General features: G+C 46.9%; 1 protein-coding gene across 1 annotated transcript in view; it reads left to right on the top strand.

The window, feature by feature from the left end:
• Positions 1-23,922, top strand: part of SLIT3 (slit guidance ligand 3) — a 724,331-nt gene that overhangs the window by 466,577 nt on the left and 233,832 nt on the right. The window contains exon 5 of the mRNA XM_069555989.1: positions 13,655-13,726. Coding sequence (XP_069412090.1) covers positions 13,655-13,726 — 72 coding nt within the window. The remainder of the gene's footprint in view (positions 1-13,654; positions 13,727-23,922) is intronic.

Genomic DNA, 23,922 nt, shown 5'->3' with positions numbered 1-23,922 from the left:
TAAATGGACAACCTGGACTTGGAAAAAAAAAATTCCTCATAGCTGGAGGTTTATTCTCAATCATCCTTAGACCAGGTAATGCCATGAAATCTTTTTAGCTTTTTCTTTTATCCTTTTGACAGGTATTTTTTAAGCTATGCATCAGGCCTCATGCTCAGCAGAAGTCCCGGACCGCATGAAGCCGATAACTTAGTGAGGGGTCAATAGCAGAGACCAGGTGACCTGTCCAGCTCCACCTCTCGGCCAGCGCATGGGTTAGCAGTCATGAGCAATCTTTCCAGATCCACGCCCGCTTAGCCTGTGTGCACGCTGCTCGTTTGTCATTCGCTTTTTGGTATAGGCAAGTTAAACGCTGCCCTGCACGTGTGTCCACCCTTAGTCGCTTCAGTCACGTCTGACTCTTCCAACCCTATGGACTGTAGCCCCAGGCTCCTCTGCCCATGGGATTCTCCAGGTAAGAATACTGGAGTGGATAGCCGTGCTCTCCTCCAGGAGATCTTCCTGACCCAGGGATCGAACCTACATCTCTTGCATCTCCTGCTTTGGCAGGCCACCTAGGAAGCCCCAAACAGTGCTCTGGGACAGAGTTAAAAGGATCACATTGGAGGATGAGGTAACATCTTGCTGGGGCTTTCTTTTTCCAGAAAAGTTTAGAAGGTGTGAAAGAGGGATTGGATCAATCACAGATTCACTCCCTCCTTCTTGACGCCAACAGAAACGGATCTGAGCAGCAACTGAACAGATATATTTGGGGTCCACAAGAAACACACAGGTAGAAGCCCCACTAGCTACCCGCTTCACCACAAGCAGATCTTCTCCTATGGGGCGTTAAGCCTCAGAGCTTAGGCCTTCAGGCCACCGACTGGGAGGCAAACGAGGGGACTCAGGCCAGCAGCTAACCACGAAGCAGACCTAGGGCACACAGGGCACCTCAGAACAATCCCATAAACGTTCCCCCCACCGCTGCCACCTCCCCCTCGCTCCAAGGTCTCATCTCCTAATTGCAAAGGCTTTTTGGCGTGGGAATGTCTTTGTGAAGAAGAGCAGACTCAATTTGTGCCGTGGCTCTAAAGAAGACTGAGGAACAAGGACGCTTCTCCAATTAATCAGCAAATGCTTGGCTCCAGCATTCGGCCAAAGGATCGATTTACATAAAGCTACTTCGCAAGATGAATTTGCCTCCCCCTCGACTCCTCCTGCGTTCCCCTTGTCCAGCCAGCATTAGACATGCTACTGGATTTCAGATTGACAGTGTCAGCTACAACAATCAAATTAGGGATGAAAGCCTCGGAGGGCTGCCAAGAGAGAGGGGCGGAGGGGAAGGAGGGGGTGGGAACAGCATGTCTCACGGAGAGGAGGATGGATTGCACAGAAATGGGCTCCCTTTCGCAAACTCCACTGGGCAGATGCACAGCTTCAAACAAAGGAAAATTAGAGAACACCAGTCTCCATCTTTTTGAACCAAGTGGACCACTCTTCCCACCCCAGTCAAGATTAACAAATCAAACCAAAACATTTCATTGAATGGAAAAAAGTTGGCCAGGGGCTATCTCAGGTACAGTAGCTCAGACGATAAAGAATCCGCCTGCAGTGCAGGAGACCCAGGTTCAATCCCTGGATGGGGAAGATCCCCTGGAGAAGGGAATGGCTACCCACTCCAGTATTCCTGCCTGGAGAATTCCATGGAGGGAGGAGCCTAGCAGGGGTTGCAAGGAGTCAGATAAACTAAACGACTAACATCATTAGATCCTTACAGTCAGATTATTTTCAGTGCCAGGCTTTTGCACATGATATAAGAATACCTGAATCATGGTTTTACCCCCTGAAGAGTTCGTTGGCGATGAATGCACAAACTCAAGTCAGATGCCAGTAATTGGAATCCTGGTAATATTTCCTTGATCATTAGTGACACAAAGCCGACCAGAACAGAAGGCTTAATTTGGCAGACAATAAGAGCCGCCCAATCACACCGAAGTAACTGTTTTGTTGGTAAATTGTGATAATCCCAGGGATTAGTAAACTGTTGAGAAGCTAAGCCTCTGCACCACTAGCTGGAGATGAGCAATCAGTTATAATGCTATATCATGAACACAAAGAGCCTTCGCTGGAGTTACATATGACAATTCAATGAAGAAAGCTTCTATTTGGACTGGAAGTGTTAGTTTATCCTTTCAGCCCTAGAAGGGTGGTGGTTTGGAAAGGCAAATTAAACCCCACGACTGGAAGGAGGTTCTCTGCTCCTAGAAGGGATGACTGAATGACTGGACTATTTCAACTCATGACTTGCTTCCCTGAATCCAGAGGTTTCTGTCTTAACTGGCTCCTTCCTTCATTTCCCACTGATAACTCAACCTCCCCTCACCACCCAGCAACCCTCCACTGGGCTCCTTCTTGGCAATGAATGGACACATCACTCTAGCATCCAGCTCCTAGCTTTGCCCTAGAACAGACTGATACAACAGGCATCAGCCACATGCGGCCGTCAGGCACTTATGGGATGGCTGGCTCGAACTGACATGGATTTAAAATACACACACAGATTCCAAAGACCTGGTATGAAAAATGAATGTAAAGTATCTCACTAATTTATTTTCATATTGAAATGATTATGTCTTAGATATGTCAGGTTAAGTGAAATACTTTATTAATATTCATCTCAACTGATTGCTTTTGATGCAACTAAGAGAAATATTTTTTAAAGATGTGAACCATTTTTAAAGTCTTTGTTGAGTTATTACAATGTTGTTTCTCTCTTATGTTTTGGTTTTTGTGGCCTTGAAGCATACGGGATCTTAGTTCCCTGACCAGGGATCAAACCTGCACCCCTGCCCTGGAAGGTGATGTTTTACCCACTGGATCACCAGAAAAGTCCCTGAGAAAATGTAATTGCACTAGTGGCTCATATGATACTTGTATAAGACAGAACTGCTCTAGAATTAACAGGTCTTCTCTGAAGGGGCAGGCTTCCCTGGTGGCTCAGACAGTAAAAAGTTTGCAAGCAATGCAGGAGACCTGAGTTTGATCCCTGGGTCAGAAAGATCCCCTGGAGAAGAGCCACTTCTGAAGACCCACTCCCGAATTCTTGCCTGGAGAATTCCATGGACAGAGGATGACAATCCATGGGGTCACAAAGAGCCAGACACAGCTGAGCTAATACTTTCACTTTCACTTTCTTTGGAAGGATACTGGCCTCCGCACCCTTCAGTCCTGGGAGTGTTCTGTTGGCAAGCAGAGAGAATAATTTGGTTTTGACTTGGGGGCAATTAATTTAAATGGGCCCTGCATTCCCCCAGCCTACGCCCTCCCTATTATGACTGTCCATAACAATCTTTTGCTTTACTCATTTGCTTTAACCTGGGAAACCTGAGTACATTAGTCTAGAACATCAGCCCAGAAAGAGAAAGGGTGCCTCTACTACTCAGAGCAACCAAGAACCCCAGTCCCATTTGCAGGCTTTTGTAGCAGCTTATAGCCCTGAGCCCCTCAGAGGGTCATGAGTTCCGCTGTGCTCGAACACCAGGCCAGCTTCGGCCATCGCGGCTCTAGACCTGCCTCTCGGCCTGGCCGTGCCCTTCTGCTCACTCCCTGCCCTCCAGTGACTCCTCTCTTAGACTGCAGCTCTCTTAGAAATCTGTGGGAAATTCATCACCTGTGAGCCTCCACCAGGAATGTCCCCGTCTCACTCAGGCAGAGCCTCACCTGAAGGCTTGGGAGGGACAAAGTACTCGGTTTGCCTCTGCCGGATCTCTGGGATTCCGGGGAGAGGTGGAGTCACCCAGAGACTCTTAGTCCTTTCTGGGTCAGCCTCCAAACTGGGCCCCTGAGTGGATTTCTAAAATACAGGTTAGACGTTGTCACTCTGCCTGCCACGGCCTCCTCCTGTGAGGAGACCCTCTCCCTCCATCTATCCATCTATCTGTCTATTACCTGTCCATTTACCTACTCATCCATTCAGTCCTCCTTTCATCTACTTACCTACCTATCTATCCATCTGTCTTTCTACCATCTATCTACCTATCTACCAACCTACCTACCCATCCATCAATCCATCCATCCATCTACCTACCTACCCATCCACCCATCTATCTATTGATCAGTCTAGCTACCTACCTACCCGTGTACCTACCTATCTCATGATCATTTTGCCCAACACCAGCAAGCCTACACCTGAGACACCAAACTCCTTTGCATCTTGGACCCAAGATTTTCCCTAAGCAGACTAGATATGTAAAGAAGTAGAATGCTATATTTGTTAACTTCATGCTGATAAAATAAAGATAGTGATTTGCATTTATATCCTGCTTAGAATATAGAAAGCACTTGCTTGTCCATTATCTGATGCTTATCCTAATTTCAAAGAAGTACAAATTGAAGTTTAAAGAATTGAATTAATACTCTTAAAGACACAGAGCTAGAATATGAACTTGCCACCTAATCAGATACACTAATTATCCTACCCATGTTCACAAACTTGTTCAAAATGTCCAGAAATCATCCTCAAGGCTTCTGATTCAGTAGGTCTGGGATGGGTCCCAGGAATCAGTCTTAAATTTTTTTTTATTATGGAAAGTTTCACCCTTGTGTAAAAGTCAAGCATGGATTATAAACAGACCCCCTCAATACCCATCACTGAGCTCTAATAAGTATTAACTCATGGTCAATCTTGTTTCATCAATATCTCTACCCAGTTCTTCCTCTCCTATGTTGTTTTGAAGTAAAACTCAGACATTATCATTTCATCCTTAATTATTTCAGTATGTATCTCTCAGTGAAAGATGATGCTGTGAAAGTGCTGCACTCAATATGCCAGCAAATTTGGAAAACTCAGCAGTGGCCACAGGACTGGAAAAGGTCAGTTGTCATTCCAATTCCAAAGAAAGGCAATGCCAAAGAATGCTCAAACTACCGCACAATTGCACTCATTTCACATGCTAGTAAAGTAATGCTCAAAATTCTCTAAGCCAGGCTTCAGCAATACGTGAACTGTGAACTCCCTGATGTTCAAGCTGGTTTTAGAAAAAGCAGAGGACCAAGAGATCAAATTGCCAACATCCGCTGGCTCATGGAAAAAGCAAGAGAGTTTCAGAAAAACATCTATTTCTGCTTTGTTGACTATGCCAAAGCCTTTGACTGTGTCGATCACAATAAACTGTGGAAAATTCTTCAAGAGATGGGAATACCAGACCACCTAACCTGCCTCCTGAGAAATCTGTATGCTGGTCAGAAAGCAACAGTTAGAACTGGACATGGAACAACAGAGTGGTTCCAAATAGGAAAAAGAGTACGTCAAGGCTGTATATTGTCACCCTGCTTATTTAACTTCTATGCAGAGTACATCATGAGAAACGCTGGACTGGAAGAAACACAAGCTGGAATCAAGATTGCCGGGAGAAATCTCAATAACCTCAGATATGCAGATGACACCACCCTTATGGCAGAAAGTGAAAAGGAGCTAAAAAGCCTCTTGATGAAAGTGGAAGAGGAGAGTGGAAAACGTTGGCTTAAAGCTCAACATTCAGAAAACAAAGATCATGGCATCTGGTCCCATCACTTCATGGGAAATAGATGGGGAAACAGTGTCAGACTTTATTTTGGGGTCTCCAAAATCACTGCAGATGGTGACTACAGCCATGAAATTAAAAGACGCTTACTCCTTGGAAGAAAAGTTATGACCAACCTAGATAGTATACTCAAAAGCAGAGACATTACTTTGCCGACTAAGGTCCGCCTAGTCAAGGCTATGGTTTTTCCAGTGGTCATGTATGGATGTGAGAGTTGGACTGTGAAGAAAGCTGAGCACCGAAGAATTGATGCTTTTGAACTGTGGAGTTGGAGAAGACTCTTGAGAGTCCTTTGGATTGCAGGGAGATCCAACCAGTCCATCCTGAAGGAGATCAACCCTGGGATTTCTTTGGAAGGAATGATGCTAAAGCTGAAGCTCCAGTACTTTGGCCACCTCATGTGACGAGTTGACTCATTGGAAAAGACTCTGATGCTTGGAGGGATTGGGGGCAGAAGGAGAAGGGGACGACAGAGGATGAGATGGCTGGATGGCATCACGAACTCGATGGATGTGAGTCTGAGTGAGCTCCGGGAGATGGTGATGGACAGGGAGGCCTGGCGTGCTGCAATTCATGGGGTCACAAAGAGTCCGACACGACTGAGCGACTGAACTGATGTTTCTCTCAAAGATAAAGACTTAAGTGAAAGAAAAAATAACACATACAAAACATTTAAAACATAATGCTGTTATCATATCTACATTATTTTTAAAAACAGAGATCTATATATATTTTTCAAGGCATCATCAGTAAATTCTGATCAGGTAGGCAGTGAGCCCCACTGTGGGGACAGCTGCCCTGTTAATAACACTTTCAAACTATCCTGATTTTTATCCAACTTTCCACTTTAAAAGACAAATCCAAAGTACTTGATTAAACAGATCTGCATCTCTGCAAGTCCTAGTAATTCAGATTGGCATCTCTCCCTTTCCCCCGCCCCCAAAACCTAAAAAGATTTTGAACTTTGAGGAAAACAAAACTGTGAATTATTTTCCTTGGTGGTTAGGAACAATCTTACAGTGTGAATTTAGATACAGGCTTTCTACTTGTTGAAAAGGAAAAAAAGAAAACAGTGAAATTGCAGCTCTTATGTTTTGAAGTGTCTAGGTTTATATATTCATATATGTGAAAGAGTCTGTTTATTTGTATCTGTGATCAATGAGATGCACGTTCCAGGAGAAGAGAAGCCTGGTTCTGTTCATTTCTGGGTCCCAGTAATGCAGCGCATAGTAGGTGCTCAACTTACTTTCTGTTGCATGGAGTAAAAATCTGAACAGTCATTTAATCCCCACCAATCTTAAGTATCTGAATGCTATGGCTAGAACTTTTCTAATGAGCTTGTCCAGAGAAGGCAAAAAGAAAGGAACTCTTATTGAAGTGCTTCATTCTGTAACTTTTTAACATCAAGGGAGCAGGCGACGTCAACCCTGCTGCAGTGAAATATTAGAAACCCAGCTGGAGCCATGGGAAATCATTGTTGTCGGGGAGGCGGAGATGGTCCCCCATTGATACTTTGAGTCTCTGGATCTCTGAGATAGGTGGCGTTTCCTTCAGGAAATGATTCAGGTATTCTACTGGAATCTCCCTCAGACAAAGAATGCTATTGACCAGACACTCAGCTGGATGTATCAGGACTTCATTAGTTCAGTTCAATCGCTCAGTGGTGTCCAACTCTTTGCAACCCCAGGGACTGCAGCACACCAGGCCTCCCTGTCCATCACCAACTCCCAGAGTTTACTTAAACTCAAGTCCATTGAGTCAGTGATGCCATCCAACCATCTCGTCCTCTGTTGTCCCCTTCTCCCACCTTCAGTCTTTCCCAGCATCAGGGTCTTTTCCAATGAGTCAGTTCTTTGCATCAGGTGGCCAAAGTATTAGAGTTTCAGCATCAGTACTTCCAGTGAATATCCAGGACTGATTTCCTTTAGGATGGACTGCTTGGATCTCCTTGCAGTCCAGGGGACTCTCAAGAGTCTTCTCCAATACCACAGTTCAAAAGCATCAATTCTTCAATGCTCAGCTTTCTTTATAGTCCATCTCTCCATCCATACAAGACTACTGGAAAAACTATAACTTTGACTAGACGGACCTTTGTTGGCGAAGTAATGTCTCTGCTTTTTAATATGCTCACTAGGTTGATCATAACTTTTCTTCCAAGGGGCAAGCGTCTTTTAATTTCATGGCAGCAGTCACCATCTGCAGTGATTTTGGAGCCCCCCAAAATAAAGTCTGTCACTGTTTCCACTGTTTCTCCATCTTAGCTGGAACCTATGTTTGGGGCTCATTTGGTTTTGACAGTGACCTGACTGCAAACATATAATCTTGCTTATTAAGATAAATTGCCTGCATAAGAGATTTACCTTTTAAGATAAATCCCCCCTGAAGCCCACATTGTAAAAATCCTCAGGGAATAATTTTTCCTGCATATTTGTCCCTCCTGCTGTATAAAATGAGGTACGCAAAGCAGAACCTCTCTCTTTGGTTCCTAGAGCAGAGCGATGCATCACATTTACCACATTTTAGAAGCTGGGGGTAGGGGAGCAAGGTTCAGCTTTGTACAGGATGGTAACATTGAGAGTCCAAGAAATTTTAGATTCATGGATTATCTGTCAGAAATGAAGTGGGTTTGGGTTGATACCTACTACACCAATGGACTATTTCTTTCTGCTAGGCAGTGTGAGTGATTAGGAAAGTAATTTTAGTACAGTCTTGGGCCAAAGAGAATCCTGATCCCCAGTCCAATGAAGGTTCTAAATATAAATGCTTTTAGATCATACCCTCTTTTAGTTTGGCTAATCAAGAGTTGATGTATATATATATATATATATGTGTGTGTGTGTGTGTGTGTGTGTGTGTGTGTATTTTAACGTTACCAAAAAGGCCCTTGATTAGTCTCAATGCAAAGGGTTTGGGGAAATAGACAAAGAAGGTGCCAGATTGGGTTGCTGCTTTTTTTTTTTTTTCTCAATTAGCTTCCCCTCATGGCCTCTTGACCCTTGATCCTGGATATGTCATCTTTCAGGGGTGATTTTTTTTTAATCTTCTGAGAACTTCCTGATTTAGGAAAACCAACCTTGAAGCCTTCATATGAAGCGCTTTGGTTTGAATCCCTTGGGTTCCCTTTACCAATATCAGCTCCCATCTCCTGCTTCTTTGGACTTTGCTGCTAAACCTCATGGCTGGGAACTTCTTCAGCAATCTGTCCTTGAGCTGCTGGAGTCCCTTCATCCAGACTTACTGAGAGCAGGCAAACCAGGGAATTCACATTTCTCCTGGGTGGTCGAACAAGGACTGTCTAATGCTGGGCTACAAAGACCCAGCGCCCTTGGTTAGAGACTGGAGCTCCCAGGGCGTTGGGACAAGGCCAGCACTTTACCTGACTGTCCTTTATTTCCTTCTCCATCCCTTATTTGTCTCTCCCGGGAGTGCTCTGTAAATCCATCACTGGAGCAAGCATCTGCTTCTGAAAGAGCCCCCCAAGACACTCCTTTCGTCCTGAATCAAACGCTCCTGTTTTATCTAAAAGAATCTAGAGTCAAATATGGATACTGCTATCTAGATGATAGAGGAGAGGAAGTTTTTACATTATTTATTTGCTTATTTTTACCCTTGGCTGTGCTGCATTTTCATTGCTACACATGCGCTTTCTCTAGTTGCGGTGATCCAGGGCTACCTGCTAGCCCAGCGCGCAGGCCTCTCCCTGCGGCGCCTTCCCTTGCTGCGGACCACAGGCCCGGGGCGCACGGGCTTCCGTAGTTGCAGTGCTCAGGGTTGTTTGCCTTGCAGTGCGTGGGATCTTCACGGACTGGAGATCGAACCCGTGTCCCCTGCATTGGCAGGCCGATTCTTAACCACTGGATCACCAGGAAAGCCCGAGAGGAAGTTTGATCTCCCTCAGATTTTATGAAAAGAATAGTAACGATGTTTACGTGTTCTGTTCTTTGCAGAGTTGTAGGCCTGTCCTGAGGTTGGTGAAAGGGGACATTTTCAGCACTGTAAATCCAGGACAAAATGGGGAAAGTTCAAGAAATAAATGCAGCCTTTCACTGAATGCCTCCAGGGCTCCAGGCACTATACACATACCAACTCATCTCATACTCAGTGTTAATCTGCAGGAGATCAGTAAGGGGAAACTAAGGCATGGAGCATTTCAGTAGTTTTCGTGATCATACAGCTAATAAGTGGCTCTATCACTTCAGACACAAGAATTTCCCAGGGTTGGGGAGCTTCCAAACCATGTCCTGAAACTTGGGAGTGATTGGAGATGGACCTCCAAGAGCAAATCTCCCCCACCCCCATAAACTGCCATTTAATACAGACAGGACCTCCTCGTAGCTTGAAGGTGATCAGGACAAACACTTTGTCCCCATCGGAGCAGAGAGCAGAGCATTTTCCTGCGTCTTGCCTTGCCTGGTAAACATGGGGAGGCAGGGGTGGGCTGAAGGTGGGGACTGTCATTCACTGCTGCTCGGAGAACAAAGCATGCCTGACATTGCAGGGAGAGCCCCGGGAAGCATTTCAAAAGCGCCACTGAAACTAGACAACCTTTCAATCCATTTATCAAAGTGTCTGCATTTCCCGTTTCAAGGTAGATGAAACAATAATAAATTTGCGAAGAAAGTTAATCTGTGTCCAAAGCATTTTAGTAAATTAAAAAGGTGCGGGGGGGTGGGGGACAGTGCTGGCTGGAAGGGGGATCTATTGGTTCTTGCCAACTCCTGTTTGACTTCCTGTCTCCTTAATAAGTCCTCTTTGGTTTGGTGTTTTGGGATGGAATAATCAGTTGGTTAATCATTTTCCGGAAGCAGGAAAATGCACTTTAGCTAATGCAGTTCTCCTTTCTGAGTCCTAATTATTTAAAAAGGCATTCCAATCTGTAGCCCCACTTTTCAACCAAGAAAGCCTTTCCTACCAGTCTTCTTTTATTTCCCCAGAAAACCCCAGCTCAACTCTCTCTCTCAGCCTAGTCCAACCTCATTCCTTCCCTCCAGGGTTGTTTCCCTGGCCACTTCTGAGCGTCTCCCCAGGAAGAGGGAAGCACTAACCCCCCCGACAAGCAACTGGCCAGGACTACGCTCTGGGCACCCCGGATAGACTTTGTTATTTTTATCTAAGTGTCAGGCGAAAATGGTGGCTCTTGTCTCTCTCAAAGATAGTACTTAACAATAGCTCCATGCTCTGGCATCACGCTGAGATAAACACACTATTAGGAACCCTCACAAAGGCCCCAAGATAATTGTGAAGGGACAGTTACCGAAAATGAAGCACCCAGACCTGAAGCCTCCTCCACACCCCATCAGTAACACCATTAAAGCTGTCAGTTTGTCAGCCCACTAGAGGTATTTATAAAATCAATATACAGTCCCGCAGATAAATGGCAGTGGTACCGTTAGCCAGAGAAAAAAGGCTCCATGGAAAATAAAATTAATAAAATTTACAAGCAGATTGTCATGGGGAACAGATGAATTCCCTACCATCTATTGTTTTGCTCAAATTGTGGCAAGAGGAAGGCATGGCAAGGAGGTGGCAAGAGCAGTGCTTTAAATGGGGCTTCTGGAATTAGGGGCAAGACTGGGTGTGTTTACAGCAAGAGAACAGTGAATGGAGACCCACGTGGGCATCCCATCCCAGTGCAGGATTTTGTCTGTGTGACCACTTTCGTGGGAGATTGCCTGGCACCTCCACCAGATTTTTCTGCTTAAATAAGACTGTCCTCTCTTCATCCCACTGTACTGCAGACCAGAATACACATACAATTGCTATTGGTTCAGTATACTGGGGTAGCTTAAACTCAAAGGGTGAAGGCATTATTGGACTATGGACCACTTCATCTGGCTTTCAAGTGTGCTTAGAGCTGACCACTCTAAACCTCTCTCCTGTTTCCTCCACCTGCCCCTGATTTTGACCATTAGCTGTTTGCCAAAAATGTGGCCTGAGCAGTTTCCCGGAGCGGCCACAGCCAGCAGCCAAGCCTGAGAGAGAAGCGGGCAGGGGCTCACTGTCCTGGAGACCAGCCTTCCCTTGGCAGAAAGACTGGGCCCTTTGTGGCTGCCGGAGCCTCGGGTTCAGCCCAGATGCCTGGTGGAAATTGCCTGAGTCGGATGACAGGACCTGGGCCCCCTTCTCTTGAAGGCTGATGGAGAGCAGGGAAGTGGCCTTGGTGACACTGCCTGACCTCTGCTGTTGTCGTGGGCTTTGTTCCGCGCCCAGACTGCAGGCTGGAGCCCTGCTCATTGAATCAGGCCCAGCCTGGGGGGCCTGCAGCGGGGCGCACTCTGCATCTGAATTTACTGACATCAGTTGCAGGCAGAGGAAACTGGATTCGAGACTGGGAGCGCCCTGTCACTCAGCCCCAAGACTGAGTTTGTCTCTGCACCTGACCCCAACACCAGACCTGGCCTCGGGGCCTCACAGTGGCCCCTGTCTCCATGGGTCTTGAGTTTGGCCCACTGCTCAGAGAGAGTATGGCTACTCAGCTCAATAGATGGGAGCAGAAAAATGGACACCCCTCTTCTGCTTCCCAGGTTTCCTCTTGCTCCCTGGCAAAATGGTTAATTTAGAGGGCCCAGGTTTTAGTGGAGGATGGTGGTCTGACTTCTCTTTCCAAATATATTTGGAACCGTCTATAGCTTTGGATTAGGTGCCCATGGAAAATCAGCATGCGCATGTCCGTCTGCCTCTAGGACAGCATGGCAATTTAAGACATGTTCCCTGGGACCCAGTACATCTCCTCAGACAACTTTATATCAAGGACGCAGCCAAACAAGCGTCCTCAAAGTGTGTGGGCACTGGGAAAATTCACCCCAGGGTTGCCTTAAATGGCAAATAAATAAATACCTGACAGCATAGGATCACAGCCATCTACAGAATCAGATGATGTACGGCCATTAAAAAATGTTGGCATTGGCATACAGTTAATGACAGAAACAGATGTTCTCAATATAGTGGGGAAAAAAGGGTTATAGCAGACGATATACCATGAGCTCATATTGGTGAAATATATATACATATCACTCCTAATTGGTAACAGTGGGTGTGTCTGGGTAGGACATTGTTTACCTTCATATCTGAAAGTTATTGTGTTCTTTTCAAAATAAGGAAGATACATATTTGTATATATAGACGTGATTGATACACAAATACATGCTTGATTACTCACTAAGACCCCAAGCAAGCTTGGGGTGTGAATGAAAACAGGTGCATATATTTGGTCCAGCAAAAAAGAAAACTGGAAGGCCGTGAGAAGCAAAACAAACGCATGGGTCTCAGGAAAGGAAATTGAGGCTTTGGGGAAACTCCGGGAGTTGGTGATGGACAGGGAGGCCTGGCATGCTGCGATTCATGGGGTCGCAAAGAGTCGGACACGACTGAGCGACTGAACTGAACTGAACTGAACTGAACTGAAGGAGGACACTGATACAGACTTGTTTCTGAGCAGCTTTGAGACCCAAACTTTGTCCCTTTCCCCTCCCTGCTCAAAACAGCATGGTACGCTGTTAAATACTACATGAAGTACAGTAGAGCCCCTATTTTGGGTGGGTTTGTGGAAATGCAATTTGAATCCATCATACCTATCCCTAAGACAATCCCCAGGAGGCCCCTGCCACCCCAAGTCTCTCCGGAGCCCCAGAAAAGCAGAGATGGTATCTCCCCCCACGTCAGAAAATCCGGATGGCCAGGCTGCATTCCCATGTCAGATGACAAAGGCAGAGTCCCTGAGAAGATGGGGGAGGGAGAGGTGTTGACCCTGCCCTGGGGGAGGGGCGCCGTGGGGGAGGGGAGGAAGGGGTCATCTCTGGGAGGTGGCAACACAGAATTGGGTGCAGTGTGCAACAAATAACCCACGCTTGGCTCGTGGCCTGGAGGTGCGAGACCACCCACAGAGCCCGCCCTGGAGGCAGCCGGCTGCCTGCGAACCATTTCAGCAAGGCCATCACCAGGAGAACAATGTGAGGGCTGCTACCAGCCTGGGGCCTGAAACCAAACAGTCCTGACCGCAGACGCAGCCACCAGAGGGGTTTTGTTATCATAATGAGATGCAGATAAAGCCTGGCTGGGTCCTTAACGCCTGTGCCTCTTCTCTTCTTGTTTAGAGATCTGAGCGAAAACCAGATCCTGGGAATCCCGAGGAAGGCGTTCCGCGGCATCGCCGACGTGAAGAACCTGTAAGTGATGTTTCTGTTGCTTTGCTGCAGACGGGCTCTCTGGGCAAAGGCGGGGTGAGCGACCCTGGACAGGCAGGCAGCGTCCAGCGCCTGGAGCTGCCTCCGGCCGGCTGCCTTCGGGACAGATTGAGGGGTGTGCTGAAGTGGTTTCCAGAATGCCGAGGCAGCCCTTCTTTGATCATTCGTCCCCAAGCACCAATATAGAGTCCCAGACCCCAGTCACACTCCTGTTCCGCAGCAGCCCTGTGGCCTGAGGCTTGACTCAGCTTCTCCTGAGCTCATTACCGTCTATAAAACGGGGGTGATAGCCTGGTGGGGTATTGGTGCAAATGAGAAAATGCTTTTCATGCTGAGTGCCTCAACGTAGTAAGTGTTCAGCAAATGGGAGCCTTGGTGATGCTGAAGATCGCGTTGGTGAAGATCTCACTGTTATTAAATAGGATCTTATGAGGGAGCATCAGGCCTTATGTGCCAGGATCCTGGGGTAACATAGCCAGACCTACTGCACTAGGCGCTTGGGGCTTTTCTTCATTTTCTATTTTGAAATAAGTATTGATTCATAGGAAGTTTCAAAAGTAGTAGAGCAGTCTGTATACCCTTTCTGCACTCCTGTGTGTCTGTGTCCACACATGTGCGCGTGGGCAGGTCTATGTCATTTTAGGATTCCCTTGCCTGTTACTGCGACTGATGCAGAACTGTTCCATCACCCTGCTTTTGAACTTGCCAAATGACTTTTGTCGCTTCTTGCCTGGCCCCCACTGTTTGCCGCTAATCATGGCTCCTGGGCCCTTAAAATAAGGGCCAGGAGTGTGCCTTTGGAATTTTCTGCCTGCCCTCCTGAGCCCATGTGCTCAGAACCTGAGTTTGGAGAGGGGCACAAAGGGGGCGTTTCTGCCCACTGGCCTCCTGCACAGGCTTGTCTCCAACTTGAAAAGTCTTGAAGGAGATTTTTTTAAAAAAAACTACTGTAGCTCTGACGTTTCCCTATAAGGACTGCAGGGACTTTGGTATGCCAGGAAGCTGATGATGGCTTCCAAATACAGGCTGTCTGCCTCCCCTTTGCTGAGAACTGAGCAGAAAGCTTTAGGTGTTTGACATGCAAAGCACACCAGAGGGCACAGGCATCTGGGGTGAAGGGGGCAAGGGCCAGAGAGGACTGTGCAAGGGGCTCCGGGTAGGAGGCTGCCAACTGCTTCATCTGCCCAGCAGCAGAGAAGGGCCGGGAAGAGCAGACAAAGACTGTGGAGACTGTGACTCAAGATGGAGCACAAAAGAGTTGGTGTTGAACAGCGTCCCAGAAAAGCAGGAAAGGGTCAGCTCCCGAAATTTCCCAGGTCAGTGAGAAAACTGAGGACCAGAGAACAGTGGCTAACTCAAAGTCAACCATCCTCCTGATTGCTGAGCCCCCAATTATCATCTTACATACAGAAAGGGATAGATCTATCCTGTTACATGGCTGTACTTTAAAATGAGCCAGTTAATACAAAGTGAATCATGGTGATGGATAAGCAGGACTGTGTAATTACTAACTACATTTGTGAGTCTCAGGCAAGTGGTTCATTCTTAGAGTCATCCTCAATAGTTGCTGGGGTTTGAGGGTTTATTGTCACTGTTTTCCTGTACTGTCTCTAATTTCACAAGTCAAGAACTATGGACAGGGCCTCCTTCTCCACCTGGATGTGTATCCTGAACAGCAAGGACCTAGGGGGACAGGGGAGGCAAACCAACTCACTGCTTAAAGGATGAATTAATCAACAAAGCACAAGAGGTTGATTACTTTAATGCTCCTGATCAGTCAGCATGCTTCTGGGGACCAGGACCTCTAAGGCCCAGAAGCATTAGTCATGGTCTCAGGTGAGTTATGGTGTAACTGAGGACGAGAAGTGTGCATCTGAGAGAAAGTCAAGAGTTTTAACAGCCCACAGGAAAATGAGCTGACCAGTGGCCGTGCGTTATGAAGGACTGTCAGAGCTCAAAGAAGAACACTAGCTTTAGGCAGTGTCACCTAAAAGAGAGAGCCGTGACTCTGGTTATCTGCTAGACATGTGCCTGATCCCCAGCTGTTCCCCGTACTGACTCTGTGACCCCAGGGTACAGCACCTGACACTCTGAGCCTGGATTTCTGCGCTGTGAGAGGAGGATGAGAATTGTACTTCATCTCCAAGGCTTTTGTGAAGGTCAATGGAATAACACGTTTGAATAATACAGTACTATGCTTGTCACTCGGAAGGTGCTTAGAAAGTTGTAGCTAATGTTACTGCTGTCTTCCGCTGTTGTTGTCATTGTGAAGATTTTCACTGAGCCCAGACAGCGTGATGATGGAATTCACAGAGCCAACAGGCAAATGGTGTGTGCAGAGTGGGGAGGCCAGCCTATACAAGTTGCGTGTCAAGGGACACAAGCTGAGCCATCTCCTGAGAGTGGGGGGATCATGAGCCAGAGTCACAGGTGATCAGGTCAGAAAGAGCTCTGAGGTGAGGTTATAATCGTAAAGACTTGCGCTGAGCCTGGAATCCTAATTGGAACTCACAGAGGGAATGGGCAAATACTGTGTGCAGAGTAGGGAGAGGATGCGCCGGAATACTAGGTGAGCAGGCCAGAAAGAGAGGTGGGCGCCAGGTGGTGGTGAGCCTTGCCTGCAAGGAGCATGCACTTGAGCTAGGTACCGAGAAGGTGGATAGCTTCCAACCTGAAAGAGGTCACGATGAAACATTCACTCTGGAAGAGGAACCTAGGACAGGAGAAGGTGGAAGAAGGAAAGGGGATGTGGAGATGAGGCTGTGGTCCAACAGGGGGGATCAGGGCTCACAGGCAGGAGTGAAAGGAGGAGTCCCACTGTAAGATGCCAGGGAGAACCAGGGCAGCAGAGCTGGCAATCGGTGAGTTATTAGACTGAGGAAAAGAAGAGGAAAAGGATACATTCCATATTTAGATGACACAGAGAATGATGGCAAGTTCTCATTGTCACTCATCCCTGCAGCCTCAGATGTTTTCTGAGCTCCTACTAAATGCCAGTTCTAGGGGAAAACGCAGGAAGTAAGATATGTACCTGTGAGCTCTGCCTTCTTGGAGCTCCCATTCCACAGAGATTGAAAGATCAGGAGGAGGATCGGGGCTGGAAGATGCTGAGTTGAGTGTAAAGTAATGTCAAATCTTCCACAGGGTGGGTGGAGCATCTTTTGTGCATTAGGAAATTGGCGAACTTGACCTCCCTGTTCCTGCTGTTTCTCTGACTTTGGTCTGTGGTCACAGCTGCATCTCTGGTTTAACTCAGAGGGTGTAAAACTCAATCATCTTCTAGCCTTAAGAGAAAATGAAGTGTAGGTAATTAGAGGCATGGAGCTTCCCAGGTGGCACAGTGGTAAAGAACCCGCCTGCCGGTGCGGGAGACACGGCTTCGATCTCTGAGTCGAGAGGATCCCCTGGAGAAACAGCAACCCACTCCAGTATTCTTGCCTGGGAAATCCCATGGACAGAGAAGCCTGGCAGGCTACAGTTCACGGGGTCACAAAGAGTTGGACATGATTTAACACTCACACATGTAGGCACGCAATTGAGGATATAGGACCCAAGCTGTGGAGCAAGGCCAAGAAAGAAGCATCTGAATAAAGGTTGGTGGCTATAGCTGTACATTTAAATATGCATCACTACATGTGAAATAGGAGTCAGTTTGTAAAAACTGTTTGTATAAAACCTGTGAAGGGAACACCCTACTCCAGCCACACCTCAGTCACCCAGTTGTAGATGGTCTGTCTCGTGAGTGACAAAGAGCGAATTTTAACCCTCAGGAACGTATACCCCTGCCATCGATCTGAGAACCACCTGCCAGGGAACGGAACAGTCTTCTACTATTACTTAAGCAAAATAGGAGATGATAAATTATTGCAGTATCAGGTTGCCGATTCTTGATACTATTAAGAGGAGAAAATCAAGGATTGGCTCTTTGTGGTTTATGATTTTGTAGTCTTGTGTGGATTTTCTTCGCTTGTCCTGACATTCCCTTTCAAGAAGGAAGAGACTGTGTTACCCCCATTTTCCAGATGACAAAACTGAGTTTCAATTAGTGTGTTGCGTTTAATTTCGTAAGTCAGCAGACCCCATTGGGCCTAGGCCTCTGCACTTAGTACTCACCCACCCATCTTCTGGACTCAGTCCATGGACATTTCTGTCTAGCAGCTTGCTCCCCACTCAGCCCCACCAGCAGAAGGAAGATGGAAAGTAACCCATGGGGCTGCTGGCAAGCAGAGGCCTGATTCATTGTCAGAGCTGAAAGGACCATGGGAATGTTTGAACCTGGTGGGGATGAGGAGGCCCCGGCGTCATGCTGGTGCTGCGGCGATTTAGTGCCCTGCCCCCACCCAGGCAGCAGAAGGAAGCCTGGATTTGCTTCCTGCTTCTCTGGAGAAAAGAAAGAATGCGATTAGCTGGGGATATGCCTCTATGCAGTTACTCAAAGCTGGTTTTATGGGCTGCTCCTGCTACAGTGCCTGCCTGGGAGAGGACAGGTTCTCTATTTAAAGAGAGACAATGGTTCTCATTAGTTGTCTATTTTATACATAGTATCGATAGTGTATCTACGTCAATCTCAACTTCCCAGTTCCTCCCATCCTCCCCTTCCCCCTTGGTATATGGATACCAAGGGTTGTTCTCTATGCCTGTGTCTCTATTTCTGCCTTGTAAATAAGATCATCAGGGGCTTCCCTGGTGACTCAGACAGTAAAGAATCTGCCTGCAATGGGAGAGACCTGGGTTCAATCCCTGGGATGGAAAGATCCCCTGGAGGAAGGAACAGCTACCCACTCCAGTATTCTGGCCTGGAGAATTCCATGGACAGAGGAGCCTGGCAGGCTCCAGTCCATGGAGTTGCAAACAGTCAGACATGACAGAGCAACTGACACTTTCACTTCGATACCAAGATAACCAATGAGAACCTGCCGTATAGCATGGGGGACGCTACTCGGTGCTCTGATGACTTGAGTGTGGAGGAGATTGAAATAAGAGGGGGTATATGTATACGCATAGCTGATACGCCTTGCTGCACAGTAGAAACTAGCGCAATACCATCACAAAACAACTGTGTGCCTGCGCCCAGTCACTTCAAAAGCGCCAATAAAAAGTTTTAAAAAATAATAATAATAAATTAAAAGTGGAATCTTCATCTTTAACACACAAAAATAAATAAATAAAGAGAGACAGTAAGATAGCTAGATTGCTCGGGCAAAAGAGGCATTCAGGCATACTGACCTGTAGATAGACCAATATTTGACATGCCAATGTTCCCTGCCTTCAATATGCAAATACCATGCTAGCGATCAGTGAAGACCCAGAGAGGAAAAAGAGGGGAGAAAGCGAGAAGAGAGAGAGAGAATCGTAAGACAGAAATAGGGGGGAAATGAATTGGAACAAAAAGAGAGATGACAAGCCACAATCCAACAAAGCGTAATAAGAAAAAGACAAAACCAGTACAGATTGTTTTTAAAAATGTCCCCTTGCTCTATCTTTCTCAGCAGTTATGTTTTCCTCTGTTTTTCAGTTTCTATTTGTGAGGACTCTGTAGGACATGCATTCCAGAAGGGAAAATCAATAACCCCTGTCTCTGCCAGCTAGCAGAATTTGGAATTGACGCTTTCAAAACAAAGCTGGGCAGGCGGCCTTTGTGTTTCCTAGTTAGTCTGAGTTGCTGCACTGCCCGAGTCTGCCCTCCCGCTTCCTGAGATTAATGAGGGCTGTCTCGGCCCCATGAGCAGGCAGTAATCTTGTGTGAGGGTGAGGGAGGGGCAGGGGCCGCCCGTTGGTTGGTGGCATCTCTGTCTGCTCATCTCAGCTCAGTTCACTCATCGCTGCACCTGGCACAGAGTTCGTGCTGTTGGCCGTGCCCTGTAAGACTCCACTGTCTGGGCCCTCTCTCGCTCATCTGGTGCTTCTTACACACACCCTGAGCTTCTGTCTGCACTGGACCTTTGCACTTGCTGCTCCCTTTTTGTGGGAGGCTAAACCCTCAGAATTCCACATAGTTGCCTCCTTCAGATGGTTTAAGTCGAAGCTCAGACATCACACCTCCTAGAGCGGCCTTACTTTACCCATCTGGAGCAGCTCTCCAGCCCCCACTGCCCTTCCTCTCCAGCCTACTACCCAGTTATATTTATTAAGAGCATGCATTGCCCTCTGAAATGACCCTGTTCATCTATTTGTCACCCTGTCTCTGATGTCAGACACAGTGAACACGTGCACACAGGAACCTGCCCATCTCAGTTACTGTGGAATCCCCAGTGTCTAAACAGCTCATAGCAGAGAAAAAGAGTGACTAAAAATATATCAAATGAATGTATTTGTTCTTTCACTTTTCAAGTATTTGCAGTTGGCCTACTACACATAAGAAATCATGCACAATTGTTGAAATACTTAATATGAAAATAATATGATAGAAAGAGAACTCACAGTGTGATGAGGAGGCAAACTAGCAAATCAGTGGGTTCAGGACAGGGGCCAGCACTCTGTTGGAGGTAAGAACAAAGAAGTGGGAAGCAAACCTGATTCTGGCTTCACTCAGGAAGTGACATGGGTTGGGTCTTAAAGGATGAGTAGGAGTTTACCCAGGGGAAGGGGATTCCAGGTGGAAGGAACAGCGTATGAAAAATCACCCACCTGTGCAAAGGGACAGAAGTGTGTGAAAGAGTTGAGTTTTGTCAGAGACTCATGGCTGATGCACAGTGAGCAAGAGGAACAGTGAAGAGAGATGAGGATAGCAGGGTGGGGAGGTGGAATATGGAGGAGTGGGGGTCAGGGAGGACCTTGAGTGCCTGATCAATACGGCAACAGCAAAGGGGAGCCACTGAAAAGGATTTAGTAGATAAGCAGCATAAGCAGATTTTCATTTCAAAAAGACAGCTCTGGTGTCGGTGGGGAGGGTGAATCACTGAGAAGTGGAGGCTGAAGTCAGGCTGGCCAGTGAGGAGACTTGTTGAAAGCTTCTGGTCCTGAATTAAGCAAGCAAAGTGGACCTAAAGAGGCAGCAGCAAACTGCAGAGAGCAGTGGGAGAAAGCTGGCAGGCCCAGGGGGCGGCCTGGACAGTGAACCAAGTGCCTGTCACCAGGGCTTAGTGGGTGGAGACAGAGGACAGGACTAGTGCCCGCCTCTCCCGATGAAAGCCTGTTGCCTCTTGGAAGGGAGAACTGGGAAAATCTGCTCACAGGTGGCAAGCAGATGCCGATGCGCCACCTTCCCCAGGTGCAGCAGGTTTTCTAGCCTCTCCTGCTTTGCATTCCCAGCTGCGTGTGCCAGGTTCAGAGGTGCTGCTACAGGGAGCTGGGCTGCACCCCAGGATGCTCAGTGCCACCCAGATAAGCTGTCTAAAGAAAAGAATCCCAGCAGCCCGCCTGCCTGCCTCCTCCCTCTCTTTCCTCCTCCCTACCCTGCCTTACTCCTTCGTCCCCTCCTTGCTTCTTTCTTACAGCTCTTCCTTTTTTCCCTTCCTCCTTCCACAAGCCATCATGGAGCCCTTACCCTCACCAGGTCCAAAGCAAGTCCTGGAAAGAAAACCATGAGTAAGCACAGCCCCTGGTTTTGAGATGCATCATCACAGAAGGAGACCGACGGGTCCACGCAGAGTGACTACAATATGATGCATTCTCCCCGAGAGCACTGTGCCCCTCCGCTCCCAGGCCCCACAGCGCAAGTGCTCAGTAAATACCGGGTGATTCACTAAAGTAAGTCCTCTGAACCGAGGCCAATAGTAACATAAGCTGGCAAATTAGAGTCCTTTAGTCTGGAGAAGATATGATACAGTTATCCAAAGTGTATCATATCTTCTCCAGACTGCTGCTGCTGCTAAGTCACTTCAGTCGTGTCCGACTCTGTGTGACCCCATAGATGGCAGCCCACCAGGCTCCCCCGTCCCTGGGGTTCTCCAGGCTAAAGGAGTCTAATTTGCTAGTTTATTTAAGATATGATACAGTGTTATCCAAAGCTGGGCTTCCCTGATAGCTCAGTTGTTTAAGAATCCTCCTGCAATGCTGGAGACCTCGTTTCGATTCCTGGGTCAGGAAGATCCGCTAGAGAAGGAATAGGCTACCCATTTCAGTATTCTTGAGCTTCCCTTGTGGCTCAGCAGGTAAATAATCCGCCTGTAATGCGGGTTCAATCCCTGGGTTGAGAAGATCCCCTGGAGAAGGGAAAGGCTACCCACTCCAGTGTTCTGGCCTGGAGGATTCCAGGGACCGTATAGTCCTTGGGGTTGCAAAAAGTTGGACGCAACTGAGCGACTTTCAGTTTCACTTTATACAAAAGCAAAGTGGTGGTAAGTGCCACTTCCCAGCAGTTGTGTCTAGAACTGGAAGTTGTACAGGTAACACACAGAATCCCTTCTAGGCCAAGATTACACCATTTTATAGACTGTGTTAGAGGTCCTCCGTTGGGCATTAGATATTTCACATAACCCCCCACCCTAACTTCTGACTCCCTTCTGAGTCGTCTTTCTGCTCCAACAGCCTGCAAGCTATGCAGAGGTTGAAGCAGAATCTGTCTTACCCACTGTTTTATTTGAGTTAGTTTCATGCCTGGTTCATAGTAGATGCTCAATAAACAATGAGTAAGTGGGTGACTTTCAGAACAAAGAGATGTCAACACTCAGAGGACTGCTAAAACCCTGAGTGAAAGAGCATGACTGTATCTTGGAACAAAGAAGGACAAAAGCAAAGCTGCAAGAATCAGCCCAGAGAAGCCTTCTTTTTTAGGATAATAGAGACTCTTATTCTGGATCCAGCACTAAAATTTCTCATCTGGGACATTTTTATTTGTAGGCAAAATTCTTTTAAAAAAATCGTCACAGATATTTAACTTCTCTGAGCGCTAAATGCACAGCAAACAGGGGGTTTACAACAAGCATGTGAACCAGAGTCACATCTTTTCCTGCAGGCTGGCAAGAAAGTGCAGGGATTCTGAGCCCCTCTGAGCAGAACTGAGCAGTCCTATGAGGCATTCACTGTTGGACTAAGCTTTTGCCTGGAGACTTATAGATCCAAAGGGAAACGAAAGGGTCTTATGAAGAGGGAAGATGATTATTACAGTGGCGACCACACTTTGAGACTCTAGTACCTTTTGCTGTTCTGATTCTTTACCTCATTTGGAGTCAATGTAGTGGAGTGAGTAAAAGTGTGAGTTGTGTAGCACAGGGAGCTCTATCAGTGTTGTGTGGCAGCCTGGATGGGAGGGGAGTTTGAGGGAGAACGGATCCATGCATTGGTATGACCGATTCCCTTCGCCTGAAACTATCACAACATTGTTCTCAACTATATCCCAATACAAAATAAAAAGTCAAAAAAAAAGTATGAGTTATGGAGTCAGACTTGATTTTTGTGTTTAATTCTCGGTTTGCTGCTATGACTTATGTGACTTTAAACGGGTAACTTATGTTTCTGAGCCTCAGTCTCACAATCTAAAATGGGGAAAATACCAGTGAGGTGTAAACCAGGGAAACTCTGTGCTTAAATATGTGAACACTACTACTTTGTGGTTTGCCCAAAGCCTTCGTTGGTATTTTCTTGTTTAATTAATGCAACAGCCCAACCGGATCATTAGGAAAAGTTTTATTAGCTTCTAGATATAGGTGGGGAAGTTGAGGCTCAAAGAAATTCAGAAACTCTCTCAAGGCAGCCAGGCTAGTCTATAGCAAATCTAGCACAAGTCTGAAGTGTTTTTGAGGGGTTGGCTATGAAAAGCTCTGAGATTTGACAAGCACAGGGTGATGCCTTGTAGGAAGCAGCAGGCACAGTTCAGTGGGGAGCCTTGGAAGAGCATTTGTGGTCTCCAGCACCAGCCAAGACCCCAGGCAGGAGCAAGCTGTGATGGTCACCACTGAGAAAATATTTCTGAGAAGACCGTTGAGACTGTCTAAAAGTATGAGTTCTTTTTTTTTTTTAATTAGTAGAAAAAAAATTTATTTTTGAGGAGCAGTTTTAGGTTCATGGAAGAAGTGAGTGGGAAGTAGAGTTCCCACGTGCCCCCTGCCTGCCCCTCGCAGAGTCTCTCCTGTTAATAACACCTTGCGTCAGTGTGTGGTACACTTGCCACAGCTGCTGAACCAATACTGAACACTTCACTAAGAGCCGTATTTCACCTTAGGGCTCACTTAGCAGGTTTGAGCAAATGTGTAATGACTGGTGTCCACCGTGGTAGCAACACACAGAGGAGCTTCACT

The sequence above is a fragment of the Ovis canadensis genome, chromosome 16, assembly GCF_042477335.2.
Source record: "Ovis canadensis isolate MfBH-ARS-UI-01 breed Bighorn chromosome 16, ARS-UI_OviCan_v2, whole genome shotgun sequence".
Classification (NCBI taxonomy): Eukaryota; Metazoa; Chordata; class Mammalia; order Artiodactyla; family Bovidae; genus Ovis; species Ovis canadensis.
This window is presented reverse-complemented; position numbering and strand designations above follow the sequence as displayed.